Here is a 17,227-nt window from a genome sequence, read left to right as displayed (position 1 = left end):
TAAGGAATATATTTGATACTAATTGCAAATTGTTGAGATTATTTTTTGTGATTCAACACTTTTGTTATCACTCTGTGCCTCTTTAAAGACTTTTAGTCCTGTAACAGACATATTTTTCATGATCCACTGGTATTTATATACCCTGTATAACTAAAATGGAAGGCATAGTTTACGTGCTTTTAGATCCCTGGATTTACAGTGATACCAGAAAGGCTAATGACTCTTTGAACATCTATAGAGTGGTCATGTATATAAAGTTTGCATTAATGATACCCCTTATGGAAACCATTCCCAATGTCCCTCCTGACTCTTTTAGACTGCCCTGTTGTCCTTTTCCGATAATCCCCTGCTATCCTCTGGGCTTTCTGTGGGCCTAAACTTAACATATAAAGTTATTTTTATCTCGGGAAAAGGGTGTGAATAAATTCAGAGAATGCTTCTCAGCTTGACCTTATGTTTATAATTCTTCCTCTAACTTGGCTGGAAAGGATCAACTCTACCCCACCCCCCAGTAGCCTTTGAGCATCCTCTAGTGAAATACTTGCACTGACAAAAGTTTCCACCTGGAGCCAGTCATAAGTCATGTCAGGCAGTAAATGCCTGGAAGAGACTGTAGGCTTAGAGCACAGAGGGCCAGCCCAGGACTAGGAGCTGGAACTCCTGGCTTCTGTTCCTGGCTCTGACACTGACCCACCTTGTGACCTTGGGCCAACCACTTCCCCGCTCTGCTCTAATCATTGTTCTGTCTCTTTTACTATTATTTAGCATGTGTGTTGTGGTGACAGCAAGAGGCCAAGCAGGGTGGAGCTCCACTGTAAGAGGTGCTATGCAAACTGGTCTGATTTGTGAGGGTTAGTTAATTAGAGCGAGGGTCAGCTCCCCAAGCCCCCTGGAAATTCAACAGGACTTGGGGACCTAACGTGTATTGGCTCCTTTGAAAACGCCCCCGTTACTGTTTATATAAAGCTCTTTGAGACCCTTGGATGAAAGGACAACATCTTGTCAATATTGCCAGCTGTGACTGTATTTCTAAATGGGTAAAGGTGCCTGAATGAAAGGGAGCCCTGGAACAAAGCTCCATACAGATCAATGATATTTCGTTGCCGCTGGTCTACAGAATACATGCCCGGCACAATAGCTGACTGTGTCATGTATAGCATGAGGAACAGCTCAGCTAGCCAGGAAGTTCCAGGGCTGCTGGAGTTGGCTTGCAGAGGATTACCTGCTCTGTAACATAGGCCAACAGCAGCCTGACTTCCATTTGGCAAAGGTGGCCCATTTTATAAAGGCTGGAGAAAGCTGTATGTGACTCTTCGCACAGTACAGTTTATACTTGTTTCAGAGGAGCAGCCGTGTTAGTCTGTATTCGCAAAAAGAACAGGAGGACTTGTGGCACCTTAGAGACTAACCAATTTATCTGGGCATAAACTTTCATGAGCTACAGCTCACTTGTGGAGAATTGACTTCTGCTAGGTGAAAATTATATTAGGGATTGATTATAGGACAGGGCTGGAGTCCATGACCCAGGAGGGCCATTTCAGTCCTGTATTGTGATGAAAACTCCATCAGGACTGAAAACTACAATGTGCCATATGTTAGACAGGGGAAGTAATCGTCCTGCTCTCCTTGGCACTGGTGAGATCTCAGCTGGAGTATTTTGTCCATTTCTGGGCACTGCACTTGAGGAAAGATGTGGACAAATTGGAAAGAGTCCAGAGGCGAGCCACAAAAATGATCAAAGGTTTAGAAAACCTGACCTAAGAGGAAAGGTTAAAAAAACCTGGACACATTTAATCCTGAGAAAAGTAGAATGAAGGGAGAACTGACAACAGTCTTCAAATGTATTAAAGGTTGTTATAAAGAGGATGGTGATCAATCGTTCTCCATGGCCTGGTAGGACAACGAGGTAGGTTACATATTAGCAAAAACTTTCTAATTCCAAGGGCAGTTAATCTCTGGACCAGGCTTCCAAGGAAGGTTGTGGAGCCCCCGTCACTGGAGGTTTTTAAGAACAGGTTGGACAAATCCCTATCAGGGATGGGCTACGTTTACTTGGTCCTGCCTCAGCGCAGGGAGCTGGACTTGATGACTTCTTGAGGTCCCTTCCAGCCCGACATTTCTATGATTCTGTGAATGTGCTTGGGGAATGCTTTGGTGTATTCACAAAGAGTGATTTGGAGCCTACTCCAGCAAGGTTCTGAGGCCCAGATCCCCAAAGGTAGTTAGGTGCCTAACTCCCATCCCTCCGAGGATCTGGGCCCAAGTGCCTCAGTGCTCTGCAGCTGCCACTAAGGTTACTGAACATTCAGAGTGCTCAGGACTGGGCCTGTAGTAAATGGCCTTCTGGGGTGGAAGAGAAACAAGATGCACAGAGATGTCAAAGTGCTGGGCTTTTTCTTGGGTCAGTTTGGGTCACAGGTAATGTGACCAGCATTCTTTCAGCTGATTGCCCTTCTTATTTTAATGTAAACACTTCCCACCTGTCCCAAATATGCATGCCCCTCTCCAAGACTTTCCAACATTGCTTACATTTGCGGAACTTCAGTCCCCGCTCCCTACGTTCACTCTCCCTGGGCTGCATCTGTTCCTTTCACAGCTGTGGCCCTCCTGTTCTGTCTGACTGATCTTTCTCCCCTCCCCCCCAACACTTCCCCACCAAGATCAAAATACTCTGTTTTTATTTATTTACTCTGCAGCTGTCAGTGTTGTGTCTGGGTCAGTGCACTGTGGCTTGGAGGGACATGCGATACATGGAAAATCCTCAAAACTGGTAGTAACCAACATACACACAGTCAACAAACATCCCCTGCTCCTTTGAAAACAATGGACCAGGGCAACGTAAGAGGAGACATTGTTGACTGCTGGTTTTAAACTTCTGCCTTTAATAACTCCATGCCTTGGGAGCATGAGTAGCTATGAGAGCCCAGGGACAAGGGTGATGGCCAGTTCAGAAACACATAGCTCTTTCTAGTTTGCTCTTGACATCCCAATCATTGCTGTGATACGGCAGCACCTCTCATTCACGGTGTGATCTCAGGCAAGTAACTGAACTGTTTCCTTCCTCCATTTCCCCATCTGTACAATGAGGATAAGAATACTTCCCTGTGCAAAATGCTTTGAGATCTACGGATGGAAAGTGCTACTAAGTAGAGCGAATATTGTGGGAGAGGGGGAGAAAGAAGATTAAAAGACCTACAAAGGAAGGAACAGTAACAACAGATGGCTTCTGTATGGTCCCTTTGCCTTTACTTGCTGATGCTTCCATTGAAATCAAAGATAAGATGCCTGCTGACTTCAGTGGAGCAGGGTCAGACCCTAAACGAGGAATTTGGCCGTGAGTTTAGTCAGAGGATTCCACAGGGCCTGACTGAACCCAGGGAATTAAAATGGAATATGGGTCTTTCATTCTGAAAAGAAGATGATTGACTAGTGATGCTGGACTGCTCCTCCTGTCTGTAAAGATATTTTGTCATGAGACGAAAAGAGGCAGAAGAAGATGGGTCTTTCACTTGAGGTTCACAAGTTCAAACCTAGACCCAGTGGGTAATAACAAAACGTCTTTGGACGGCTGTGAGGTGCTCTGTGTGAATTGAGGTTGCAGGCTATGTCCGGTTTGACTACCCTTGCCAGGAGGCGAATAGCATGAACTATTCTTTGACATTATCATTATTAGTATTACATGGAGCAGCCCCCCATTGAGCTAGGCGCTCATTCATTTATTCTTTGAATCTATTCCTTTTTTTCTGGTCATGAATTATCTGCATACAGACTTGGATTTTCCCAGGTATCATCATTATTTAAAATTATTAGACAAACCCTTTGCACAAACCTCTTTCAGCCCCCGGATTGCTTGCAACCTGTTCCATTGGACTGTGTCTTTGATAACTCAGTCTCTATGTGACATAGCTCAGGGGGTTAGATCAGTGGCCTCAGAATTCAGGGGGTTGCAGGTTCGAATCTTGCTATGTCTGAGTAGCAGTCTCTGCCTTGGACCCTCCTCTATGTGACAGAGTGCTGGGAAACAGCACCTATTAGGAATCTGAGGTTGGGTGGGCACAAGCCCTCTGGTCACTGCAAACCAAACCAGTTTCTCCAGAGCAGACCTCATTAAGAAGAGCTGTCCCTAATTGATAGGCTGAGAAGAATTACCAGGCTAAATTAATCCATTAGGCTGATGGTGCAAAAGGCACTGGAAGGAAGTAGGACAGAAGGAAGCAAGTAGCTCCTGAGGCATGCAGAGAAAAGTGGAGGGCTCTGTAGGAGTAAGGCTGTACAGTATATAAGGGTGACAGAAGCCAATACTGTGAATAAACTGCACAGGTGTTTTACCAGCAAAAGGTCTCTGAGCTGTGTGTGGAGATGAAAAGAGGTAGGAGTGAGTGGGCCCTGCCATGATGCATTATTGGTGGTGTGGATTCTCACTCTCATTTGGTTGTCTAAGTCACGTGACATTGTTTCTACTTGCTGATTGGATGAGTGAAACTTTTGGAGGACCATAAAAACATTTCCATGCAAACACCCTCCCTGCCAATGTATGGTCATGTGAGTACTCACAAGGCTCTTGTTCTCTACAAACAAAGGTATTGCTCATATGGATGATTGAGGAAAATGAATTAATGGGGTTCTGAGTGTGGTTTAAGAGAACGCGCTCATGGTTCATGAATACTTTTGTACGGTATTTGTCCAGCTCCAGTTGGCAGTCTTAGGGAAGTGGCCAAAGACTGCATAGGCATAGAAGGGCTGTCTAGTGGCTAGAGCATAGGACTGCAAGTCAGAACTCCAGGGATCTGCTCCTGAGTGGCCCACAGCTCCAAAATGAGTTGGTGGCAAAGTCACTTTACTTCTCTGTGTCTCCTTCACTTACTTATTTACTGACTTGGATGTAACAATACCTGCTTGATGATTATTAGCAGCTGCAGTGTGATAGTAACACCCAAACAAGATTAGGGACCCGTTGTTCTAGGTCAGGGGTGGGCAAACTTTTTGGCCTGAGGGCCACATCGGGGTTCCAGAACTGTATGGTGGGCCAGGTAGGGAAAGCTGGGCCTCCCAAAACAGCCTGACCCCTGACCCCTTCCTGCCCCCTCCCACTTCCCGCCCCCTGACTGCCCCCCTCAGAACCCCTGACCCATCCAATCACCCCCTCCCGGGACCCCACCCCCTATCCAACCCGCCTGCCCCCCTGACCCCTCTCCACACCCCCACACCCTGACAGGCCCCACAGGACCCCACCCCCTATCCAACCCCTCCAGCTCCCTGTCCCTGGACTGCCCTGACCTGTATCCACACCCCCACACCTATCCAACTCTCTCTGTCTCCTGTCCGCCCCCCCAGAACCTCCACGCCATCCAATCCCCCCTGCTCCTTGTCCCCTGACAGCCCCCTTCTGGGACCCCCTCCAGCCCTAACTGCCCCTCCAGGGCCCCACCCCCTATCCAACCCCCCCTGCTCCCTCTCCCCTGACTGCCCCACCACCTATCCACACTGTACCCCCTGAAAGGTCCCCCAGGACTCCCATGCCTATCCAACCCCTCCTGTTCTCCATCCCCTGACCACCACCCGCTCGAACCTCCGCCCCTTCCAACCCTCCCTGCTCCCTGTCCCCTGACTTCCCCCCCGGGACCCTCTGCCCCTTATCCAACCCTCCCGTTCCCCGCCCCCTTACCATGCTGCTCAGAGCCGTGCCGCCCGGCCGGAGCCAGCCATACCGCTGCGCTGCCTGCCTGGAGCTCGCTGCCCAGAATGCCGGCAGCGTGGCGAGCTGAGGCTGCAGGGGAGGGGGGCCAGCAGGGGAGGGGGGCCAGTCTCCCCAGCCGGGAGCTCGAGGGCCGGGCCGGACGGTCCCGCGGGACTGTTTGCCCATCTCTGTTCTAAGTGCTACACCCCCCCCCTACAACAGCCCCTGTCCCATACACTCATAGATTCCAAGGCCAGAAGGGACCATTGTGAGCATCTCGTCTGACCTCCCGTATAACACACCCCATAGAACATCCCCACAGTTATTCATGGAGCAGATTTTTTTGGAAAAACATCCAGTTTTGATTTTAAAATTATCAGTGATGGCGAATGCAGCGCGATCCTTGGTAAGTTGTTCGAATGGTTAATTACTCTCACGGTTAAAAATGTCTGCCTTATTTTTCAGTCTGAATTTGTCTAGCTTCACTCTAGCCATTGGAGCGTTAGACCTTTCTCTGCCAGACTGAGGAGCCTAAAGAGCTTACAATCTAAATAGACAAGACAAAGAGGTCTCTCAGCGGACCAGCGGCCAAGCCAGGAATCAAGCCCAGGCCTCCCACCCAGTCTAGGGGATAGGCTGCTTTTCCAAAGCTCTGAACAGATTTTAACCTCTGTGAAAGCAAAGACAATATCCCAGGCTTGCAAAATTTGACTGCCCCAATAACCCCTGGTGAGTTTGTTTGGGGACAAATGAGTAAAATATTCTTATTTTTCCATTAGCGACAGTTGTGTAAATGACAGGCATGTGAATTTCTTTCCCCTCATTCTCCCCTGGCTGGTGGTTTGTTGCAGCCCCCTTTAACATGGTGTCAGTCCCTGGATTGTGAGCTCTCTGAGCCAGGAGCTGGCTTCTTGTTCCATGTCTCTGCTGTACCTAGCACAGTGGGGCCCTGATCTGTGACTGGTGCCCTTAGCACTACAGTCATGCACATCAGACCTTTTCAGGAACATCCCCTTTCTACCCAAGGAGAACCATGAGGAGAAGTTACTTACCTAAGGCCACTGGGAATGCGAGAGGCAGAACTTGGATTAGAAATCAGGAATTAAGGGCTTGCAGTCTCTTGCTCAATCCACTAGGCCAAGCTGCTGGTTCTTAATCCATCACTTCCCATCCGCTATGCCATCCACATGCAAACTCCTCAGGAAAAGTTGCAATAGTCCGTCCCCCCCTCCTTCCCCCCCCACCCCGAGGCAGTGTGCTCAGAAATGCTGGAATGGGCCCACTCATAGTGGCAACACCAAAATGGTGTTTGTGCTTTCCAACACCAAAGAGCTGGATTTTCCCTGCGCTGATTACAACTCCTCCTGCAGCTGACGGCAGCATTCCCACTGCAAACCCTGTCTACAGGGCTGTGTGTTAAATCACCTCTGCAATGGCAATCCAGGCAGAAATGTAACATGCACTGTGTGAGCCAGGCAAGCAGCAGTCAAACCAGGCTTCCCCAGCCCTGGGAACCATTGGGCTGGCTGAGTGGGGCAGGCCCCATCTTTGAGCCACGTTGGGGGGATCCCCCTCCTACCTAGGGTGACCAAAGGGCAAGTGTGAAAAATCAGGACAGGGAGTGGGGGGGTAATAGGTGCCTATATTTAAAAAAAAAGCCCCCAAAATCGGGACTGTCCCTATAAAAGCAGGACATCTGGTCACCCTACTCCCACTTGACCATGGAGGGAAAGTCCATGGTAGAAAGGGGGTGGGGGCAGAGAGAGACTGGGAGGAGCAATTCCTTGTCCCCAAGAATAGCCAGGTGGTGGGCCCCTCTGAAATCATGAAGCCAGCTTTGCTGTCAGATAAGTAAACTGAGGCATAGTCACTGAGTGAGTCAGTGGCACAGCTGGGAACAGGACCCAGGCTCCTAGTCCAGGCTGTAACCCCGGACCACACTTCTTTAGAATGGCATCACCCGAAGGGCTTGTACACAAATTCTGAGGCGGCCCGAGCATCTCCTTTTAACTGTCGGGGGGTGAGCTCCTGTCACCGGGGCTTGGGGTGGGAGCGCAGCTCTGAAGAATGGCTGTAGAGGTAGCTGTTTACTGGAACTGCAGGATGCCTGCTGTCTGGAAATCAATGCTGGGAATAGAAACGTGGGACAGAATTAGAACAGGGCTGTCGATGGGGACATTCCAGTTTCAGGCGCCAAAGCAGGATTCTAGCAGTGCGTTAACTTGCAACAGCCCGGGTAGGCACCTCATCAGGACGAACTGATCTGCAGGGTCGGTGGAGATGCACGGTGCACTTGGAAAGCAACGCTCCCCACACGCTGACTGGGCCTTGGGCATCTGTCCCGAGCAATAAACGTGGCTTCCTAACAGCCTCCCCCAATATATAAATTAACCCTTTCTTCCCTGCTGCTCTGCCTTGTCCCTACCTTTCTGGAATCTCTGCACAGGCTTCCATTCCTCTTCCCCATTTAGTTCAAGCCCTGCCTACGTCTCTGAACCACATAACATGGGGGAGCCTTGCTAGGTCTGGCGGCCAAATTCCAGCTGTGTTTCTGGTAGGGTGACCAGATAGCAAATGTGAAAAATCGGGACGGGGGGGGGGGGGGCGGGAAATAGGTGCCTATATAAGAAAAAGTCCCAAATATCGGCACTATCCCTATAAAATCGGGACATCTGGTCACCCTAGTCCGGTGATGGGACATATACAAATATTTAGTCCTGCCTTCAGTGCAGGGGTCAGGACTAGATGATCACTTGAGGTCCCTTCCGGTCCTACGATTCTATGTGGGAGGAAATGAAGTATTTTGTCAACCCCACCTCTTTCCCACTGCTGCAGAGGTTGCCTTTCTGGACGGCATCACACCAGAACATTTGTCACCCTTTCTGCCCCACTCCTGTGCAAGGACAGTGCCTCAGGACACTGCTACAGTGATGCCAGAGTGGAGGCTTAGTAGGCTAGGGGTAACTAGGTGCCCTGGAATTGCAGGTTCAGTTGATTCAATCCTTCATCCTTCCGAGGTAGCTAAACTGAGTATCAAGGAAGGCGGTCTTTCTGATGAGGTCTCCTGTGAGGATATTAAAAATCCCATGTCATTTTTGCAAAAGCACTTCTCCTAAGACAAAATCCCCCTCCTCCAGTGCAATTCATGGGTTTATCGCTGTCCTCCACCCCAGAGGTGGCTGCATGTCTGGTGCTGTCTATATACGCAGTAGATTGTGAAGCACTTTAAGATCCTTTAGAATGAAAGGCACTATAAAAATGCAAGATATGATCTGCGTTAATGATACCAGAGCGTGAGGAATCATATTCCACTAAACAGCAGAGGGGAGAGAGAGATGAAATATTTACTTGGGCTGCATATGCCAGTTGGATAAAATAGGAACCAACATGAACTTTCACCTAGACCTGGGCTCTCTCACCTTCTGAAATTCACCCATTGCTGCTACCTTCTGGAAACGGTGAGGGGAGAAGACCAGCCCCTGTTCCTACCAGCTGCTGCACAGTGAGAGCGACTGCATTCACAATGGCCTTTGCAAAAACCACACACAGACAAAGCCATGAGACAGTAAAACTGAAATTAAGCAGTTTGAACATGATTGGGTGACTCACACTAAGACACAGCAAGTTAGAGTACCTCAGACCAAACAGATACTTTTCTATCTCTGTTAAGACCTCATGGGACTTTTTGTTTTTCACATGTGTCCCCCAAGGGGAATATTTCAGATTAAATAGTTTCTTAAGTTTTCTCTGTAGCCATTTTTTGTGGCTAACAAGGTGGTGGGGAAACCCCACAACAACCGCTCTGGTTAGATCAATCTAATTTAATCCAGTGCAGCTGCATTTCCAATACGCCCCTGGCTGTAATAGCAAGATTTTTGCCTTGCACCTTCCATTGCTATTTATAGCTGCAGTAAAGTGAGTGTTTCATACAGATGTAGGCCCAGATCCTTGAGGTGTTTAGGCACCTAATTCCCATAGGAACCATCCTGATTCATTAGCATTTGGACACTCCCTTTGCTCCAGGTGGTCATGGCAATAGAAGGTGCATGGTAAAGAGGAATTGGGCCCCGAGGAGTCTAGGTATCATAGCCGTTGGCATGTTAGAAATGCAGCTGGACTGGTTGAAATCTAGGGGAGTTAGGTGCATAAAAAGCTTTGAGGGTCTTGGCCTTCATTCCACCAACACTGAGGAAGGATGTTTGATTGCTGAAACGTCCAGGTATAGGGACTTGTGTGCACCCCCTGGTTAGGGACCTCTGCTTACCACACTAAGTTGATTCCTCAGTGCCACGCCATTTACACCAGTGCAAATTGGGTGTCAAATCCCACAGAATCCAAATGGTAGGGTTTTACTCCATTTGCACCGGTGCCAAGGATGGAACAGTAAGTGGGGCCTGGAGAATATCCATGCAGAACTAAAGAGCCAGCAGCTCTCTTGGACCCATCTGGCATGGGGAGGTCAGTCTGAAGCTAACCAAGCTCCCCTGGTGCTTTGTCCCAGCAGCAGCTGGATTTCATGAGCTATCTCGAGGGATTCTTTGGAGCTGTCTATGTGTTTGTTCTTCCATAGCCCTGATCTGGGGTTGTACAAATTGGAGGATTGGGCCAAAAGAAATCTGATGAGGTTCAATAAGGATAAGTGCAGGGTCCTGCACTTAGGATGGAAGAATCCAATGCACCGCTACAGACTAGGGACCGAATGGCTAGGCAGCAGTTCTGCGGAAAAGGACCTAGGGGTGACAGTGGACGAGAAGCTGGATATGAGTCAGCAGTGTGCCCTTGTTGCCAAGAAGGCCAATGGCATTTTGGGATGTATAAGTAGGGGCATAGTGAGCAGATCGAGGGACGTGATCGTTCCCCTCTATTCGACATTGGTGAGGCCTCATCTGGAGTACTGTGTCCAGTTTTGGGCCCCACACTTCAAGAAGGATGTGGATAAATTGGAGAGAGTCCAGCGAAGGGCAACAAAAATGATTAGGGGTCTGGAACACATGACTTATGAGGAGAGGCTGAGGGAGCTGGGATTGTTTAGCCTGCAGAAGAGAAGAATGAGGGGGGATTTGATAGCTGCTTTCAACTACCTGAAAGGGGGTTCCAAAGAGGATGGCTCTAGACTGTTCTCAATGGTAGCAGATGACAGAACGAGGAGTAATGGTCTCAAGTTGCAGTGGGGGGAGGTTTAGATTGGATATTAGGAAAAACTTTTTCACTAAGAGGGTGGTGAAACACTGGAATGCGTTACCTAGGGAGGTGGTAGAATCTCCTTCCTTAGAGGTTTTTAAGGTCAGGCTTGACAAAGCCCTGGCTGGGATGATTTAACTGGGAATTGGTCCTGCTTCGAGCAGGGGGTTGGACTAGATGACCTTCAGGGGTCCCTTCCAACCCTGATATTCTATGATTCTATGATTCTATGGGTCCCACACCCTGGTACCAGGAGGATATATAGTGAATTGCAGCTGCTCAGACTCTGGAGCTGAACTTTCTCACACTTGGGAATAGTTCAGATCCTCGTTCATGTCAGTCCCCGTCTATGTGGAATGGACTTCATTAGCCCTTTCTTCTGTGCCTCACATACAGAGCACCTGCCCTTTGGCATGCGTGAATAACAAATGGAAAGAAAGGCTTGTCTCCTTTGCTAACTCCTCTCCCCTCTCCTCCAGGTCAAGCGTTGGGCAGGTTAAGGGCTCAGGTATTACCAGAGACAAGGCTGTGAGAGCACCTGGCTCAAGAATAATCACCCCTGCTATTACTAGTCCTGAGCCTATTGACATTGCAAAGCCGTTGGCCAACCCAGCCATTGGCAACAGCACGTGGTGACTTACCTAGATTCAGAGACTCCTAGGCCAGAAGAGACCACTGTGATGATCTAGTCTGACCTACTTCAGAGCAGAGGCCAGAGAGCACCCCCAAAGTTATTCCCAGAGCAGGTCTTGTAGAAAAAGCATCCAATCTTGCTTTAAACATTGCCAGTGATGGAGAATCCATCATGGCTCTTGATAAATTGTTCCAGTGGGTTAATTACTGTTGGTTAAAACAAAATCTGTCTCATTTCCAGTCTGAATTTGTCTAGCTTCAGCTTCCAGCCATTGGATCGTGTTAGATCTTTCTCTGCTAGACTGAACAGCTTATGGTTAAATATTTGTTTCCTATGTGGGACTTACAGACCATGATCAAGTCACCCCTTAACCTTCTCTTTGTTAAACTCAATAGATGGAGCTCCTGGAGTCTATGGCTATAAGATGCGTTTTCCAATCCTTTAATCGTTGTCGTGGCTCTTCTCTGAACCCTTTGCAATTGATCACCATCCTTCTTGAGTTGTGGGCACCAGAACTGGCCACAGGGTTCCAGCAACAGTTGCACCAGTGCCAAATACAGAGGTGAAATAACCTCTCTGCGCTTACTCGAAATTCCCCTGTTTATGCATCCCAGGGTCGCATTAGCTGTTTTGGCCACAGTGCTGTACTGGTTCAGATGCTTGTCAACCTCCTCCAACCAAATCTTTTTCAGAGTCACTGTTGCCCTTTCCCAGCCTATCAACCCCTGCCTGCCTCGCCCCCTGCCCAACACTAACCTCCTCTATCAGGGAGCTGGCAGTGATCTGTGCTCCGGCTCTTGTACATCCTGATCTCCTCGTACACAGCAGAAACCTGGAAGCCTCTACCCTCGTCTTGATCTTCAGACATTAGGCCCTGGAGACCAGTGACTTCCAGAGGTAGGAGACGGAGGCGTGTGCCAGTGTGACCGGGAGCTAGGTTCCAGGCGATCACCGTCCGTCGGTGTCAACGCCAGGAAGGCAGCGCCCACACTGCCTGCCCAGAGGAGCCGTCACTGCCGTGTAGCTGGGGCAAAAGTGACCTCTTAGCTGAACTTCCCTTCTGTCTCAGAAATGTGCAGGGAAGGGCAAGATGGGCTAGCTGGGGAGGTTCCTTAGAGCAGGTGCTGTTCTGTGAGAAACAGCAGCAGGTTGCTAGATGCAGATACAGTTTGATTATGGGTTTTTTTTAAAGTGTCCTTATGGTACAATAACAATCATAGCTCATGATCTTTCCCCGTTGTCTTCCGCATTCCTCCCTCTTCCCCGGCTCCCCCCTGGGCGTGTCATGTCTGATTTAGGAAACATACTCAAATGGTACTGCTCACTCAAGAGCTGGCCAGAGAACCCGCCCACTTGTTTCATACCAGCCACCATCAAATCTTTCAGCTCACTGGCGCGAGTATGATACGCTCCAGTAGTAATCAGTTTCACTTTCCAGTTCTCTTATCCACTGGCCCAGTGTCCATGTGTCTGGGTTTCCGGCACCGCCGTGGAATGTTTAAATGTAACCTTCACCTTGTAATCACAGAAGTTCAGGACAGGTCCCCCCGGCTCTGCTGACGATGGAGATCCCTGGCCGTGCTCACAATTTTCCCTCTCCATTTTCTGTCAAGGGGACATTTTTCCCATCGATGGTAATTCACATGAAGAGCTCTTAGGTGTTGCTCAGTATGACGCCTCCGTCTTCTTGGCCTGTCATGAGACCAGAGACCATAAGGCTGTCCATCCAGAAGAGGCCTAGCTGGTCCATCTTCCACCATGCTAACTGCATGCCCTGCTCACTGAAGTTGCTGGGACTTCACTACATTTATTATATTTGCATAGACCTCCTACTGTTCCCTGTTAGATCTGCATCTCCCCTCTCCATACCCCAGCACCATGCCTGGGAAGAGAGTAGGGGAGCGAATAACCCCTGGAAATGCCGGAGGAGCACAGGTGTGGGCAGAAGGAGGGCAGAGGTGAGGGTTGCGGGGGACAAAGTTGATGAGGAGGTTGAAGAGTTGCATAATTAATTGCCAGATTGGGGGAGGACCTCGGGGCAGAGAATGAATGAACGAGACTAATAGGGATTGGGGGGGAACTGGATGCTCTGCCCCACCAGGCAGCCATGAAAGCCCTGCAGTGAGGCCAGAATCACCTTGCTCTGTGCATTTGGGAGTATTTGCAACACTGTACCTGTCCCATGCACCCTCCCAGAGGGGAGTTCAAAAAGCAAAAGACAGACCAAAAATCCCAATATCTTTTATTTAAAAAATCCCATGATTTTCAGGGGCAATCTCAAGGTTTTGGGTCTGACTCATGGTTTTTTTAAACTTTCGGGGGTTGGTAACACTGGATGAGCCATCCGAGCATTAAATGTTGTTTCTGCTTTAAATGATGAAGAGCTATTCGTAACACAGGGAAAGAGTTGCTCTTAAGACATATGGACATGAACATATTACGTGTTCACAATACAGATGGGGAGCCAAGTTGTGTCCTTGAATAATTCCAGGGGGACTTCCATGCCTGTGCATCCCACTTTGACTTGCCTTGTGGGGTAGTTTATTTACCATGGGCCGGGATGCATCTTCAGTTGAACTCACTGAGCACACTGGTAGTCTCCGCAATGAAACAAAACCCATTGCTGAAATCATTTATCCAGCCTACCAGATAAAACACAAACATCCTCGACTCTTAAAAATCAATGAGGGCTGGAGCCAGCTTTACTCTGCAAAGGGCCTTGGCACGGATGATAGATTGATGAGCCGAGAAAAAGATGCCATCCACTTCCCCCCTCATTTGTGGCTTTCCAGTCCAGGGAAAGGGACACAGAGGCAGGGGTGACCGATACGCTCTGTGATAAGTGTTGGAGCGGGAGGTGAGAAATATGAGCTCCCAGAAGGAGTGGGGGAAGCAATGCACTGTTAAACAGGTCACAGTTCAGACAGCATAACCACTTGACAGGCTTTTGGCAGCAGGCTGGGGTGGGAGCAGCGCCCGCGATCAAAATACCTGTTATCGAATGCTACCCACAGGTACTGGGGAAGCACAGCCCATGCTTTGAAACTGATATTGTATCTCTCCAGTTGCTTGCAAAGGATATGGCAAGGGGCAGTGAGATGAAAGGGAGAGAGAGGGGAGATAATATGGATAAATAATTCCTGCCCTTTGCTAAAGATACAGTAACACCACAGTGTAAACAGAAAGACTTCCAAATGCAATTGACTTTTCACCACCTCTGCAACAGGCTTAATGTTTTTTGCACTTCACTGATGCCCATGGGATGGTCAGTTTCATTTTCTAGATCCATTTTAAAAACACAGGTTTTGCAATCTAAGAAGAATGCTGAGGAGCCCAGTGTTTCCAAGTCCTGTGATTTTTTTTGGAAGACCCATAATATTTGATGTTTTTCTTAAAGCCCCAGCTCTAGGAGTCATGTAATCAGGTGAGAATCTTGGTTTTCGTTAAAAAAAACCCTGTTCCATTCTAACCCTTGTGGTTGCTAGAGAAAAGCTTGCAAATGTGAAGCAATTGTGCCCTAAAAGCTGAGAAACCAGAAAGTCAAGAGAGAGAGCCCACGATCCATCTTTTAAAAAAAAATCTGATAATTTTTAAGCCAACCTCGTGATTTTGGAGGGGGCCTGACTCATAGTTTTTGAAGGGTCGGGACTGTCAGTCACGCACAGTGACACTGGAATAGTCTCGTCCATTACAGCGTCCGTTGTCAGTTTCAAATGTAGGCTTGGCAAGGACAGTAGAAAATGAAAGCAGAACCATGACTACAAATAGAAATCCTGGTAGGCTTGGGTCTTTTAAGCTCAGTGACATTCAGCTGCCGTGTTAGTAACCAAAACGCAAGAGCACTACACCAAGGAGATAACTAGAAAGTGAAGCTGCTTATATACAAGTCGTGAAAGCAGCAGCCTAAGCCCTGATCCTGCAAACACTGAGGCACATGCATAATCCTACTCATAGGAATAGTGCCTTATGCTAAGCGTCTGCACCAATCCAGATTTCCCCCTCTCAAGTGCAAAAATAAATAGCATGGGCCAGATGCAGTGCTGGGCCGCCTGAAAGACACACGACAGAAGGTGCTGCCTGAGAGGAAGGAGGAAAAAGGTGGCTTTAAGTCATCTTTGCCCCCCAGATTCTGAGCTGCAGTGGGAGACAAAATGGGCCCCATCACAATTGTGGCAGCTTCCCGACCACTGCCTGTGGGCTGCACTGCAGTCCAACATCTCCGTTCCTGTCAGCAATTCAGGCATGTCCTACCTCACACCCCCCACAAAATGCGGGAGCCTAGGGGCACTTACTTCAGTCCTACCCAGTTCCTGCATAGGGGGATTTCTCCCCCCCAATCCATTGAGGCTCCTTTACACCCCCTGAGGGGTGCATAGGAGCCTGAGGGATAAAGTCAGCCCCCATCCATGGTGATATGCAGATGTTAGACCTATGGAAACAGTGCCTATGTAATATGAAAAACTATTTGCACTCCCTGTATCTTTTCCAAGCAGCAGGGGTAAGAAAGTTTGAATAAGGAGTGTACTGTGCTTTCCCATTGTGAATGAACACAGCCACTCCTCTATACAGATGGATCATTTTAAATTAAATATCTGAGGCTGCACTACAAGCCGACAGATAAAGCTGCGGCAGGAATGAACCCTAATCATTTTGTGATCCCAATGTCTCAGCAGCTCAATACTTCCGCAATTCACTTTGTCTGATGCAGATCCAAGTGCATCTCTGCCCCGTCTCCGGAGCTTTATCTCTGGCCATGATCAGACACCTACTCTTCCAAAGGAGTGGAGAGGTGATGCGAACTCTCCTAGCTAATTCCATTAGTTCCTCTGGTGACAATGCTGAGAAAACTCAGTAATAACCAAATCGCATAGCAAAATGATCTAGAGGAAGTGGTTAGGGGGTATTTTCCTGGGAACAAGTGAACCATGAAGAATCTAAATCCACCTTTGTAAAGTCTCACAAGTCTCTCCACTCCATTCTGCTTTCTAGATTGTGCTCAAAATACACATATGGAACCAGAGGGTCCCAGATCTTGCTTTTTTTCTTCTCTCTTCCCTTTCACTTTCACGGTGTCTTCAGAACAATGACAATGGGTGAAAATATCCCCATCCCAATCACGTGCCTTGATGGGCTTGTTACACAGGAGGGTTTTTTTCCATTTCCAAGAGGCAGAGCAGGCCTCGGTTATCACTGTAATAAAGTTGATTACAACTCCAGGGGCTTTGTTTTCTTTTGGGCTGGAACGTGGAAAGCATCCCAGGCTGGATAGACTCCTGTGATGCATCTCAACTCTGTCCCAAATTTTGTCCTGCAAAACAGCCAAAGAAAACCCAGCAAAAGGATCTTCATCAGCCAAATGTTCTTTGTGTCCTCTTCCTAGTCTCACCTTATAGATATTTGGTCAGAAGAAGACAGCTCTGGTATGTGAGCTAGTCCATCTTCCTTGCTTATAGAAGGATTTATTTCATGTCCCTAAAGGCCCCAGATAGATGGGGTTCTGGCCTGGGCGATATGTACTGTGGCGACATTTACCAACGCAGGCCTCCAAAAGCTCCAGGCAAGATTGTGATTTGGGGCCACAATAAAGAACCAGGGTTGTTCAACCTTTTCAGTGCTGTAGGTCGGATGCTTGTTTTGGAGCACTTCCTTGGACCCCTTACAGAAATATAATCCCAGGTTCTGGACTCCGGATTTTAGGAAGTCAGCCATTAAGGGGGTTGACAAGTGCTAACATT

The 17,227-nt window shown here is 48.4% G+C and overlaps 1 protein-coding gene across 1 annotated transcript in view; it reads left to right on the top strand.

Annotated features, from left to right (window-relative positions):
• Window positions 1-13,233, top strand: part of LOC311525770 (uncharacterized protein) — a gene marked incomplete at both ends in the record, with an annotated part of 17,375 nt that extends 4,142 nt beyond the window's left edge. The window contains one exon of the mRNA XM_084638110.1: window positions 13,106-13,233. Coding sequence (XP_084494236.1) covers window positions 13,106-13,233 — 128 coding nt within the window. The remainder of the gene's footprint in view (window positions 1-13,105) is intronic.
• Between the last annotated feature and the right edge of the window lie 3,994 nt (window positions 13,234-17,227).

This window comes from Lepidochelys olivacea (assembly GCF_965140295.1).
Source record: "Lepidochelys olivacea isolate rLepOli2 genome assembly, chromosome: 9".
NCBI lineage: Eukaryota > Metazoa > Chordata > Testudines > Cheloniidae > Lepidochelys > Lepidochelys olivacea.
This window is presented reverse-complemented; position numbering and strand designations above follow the sequence as displayed.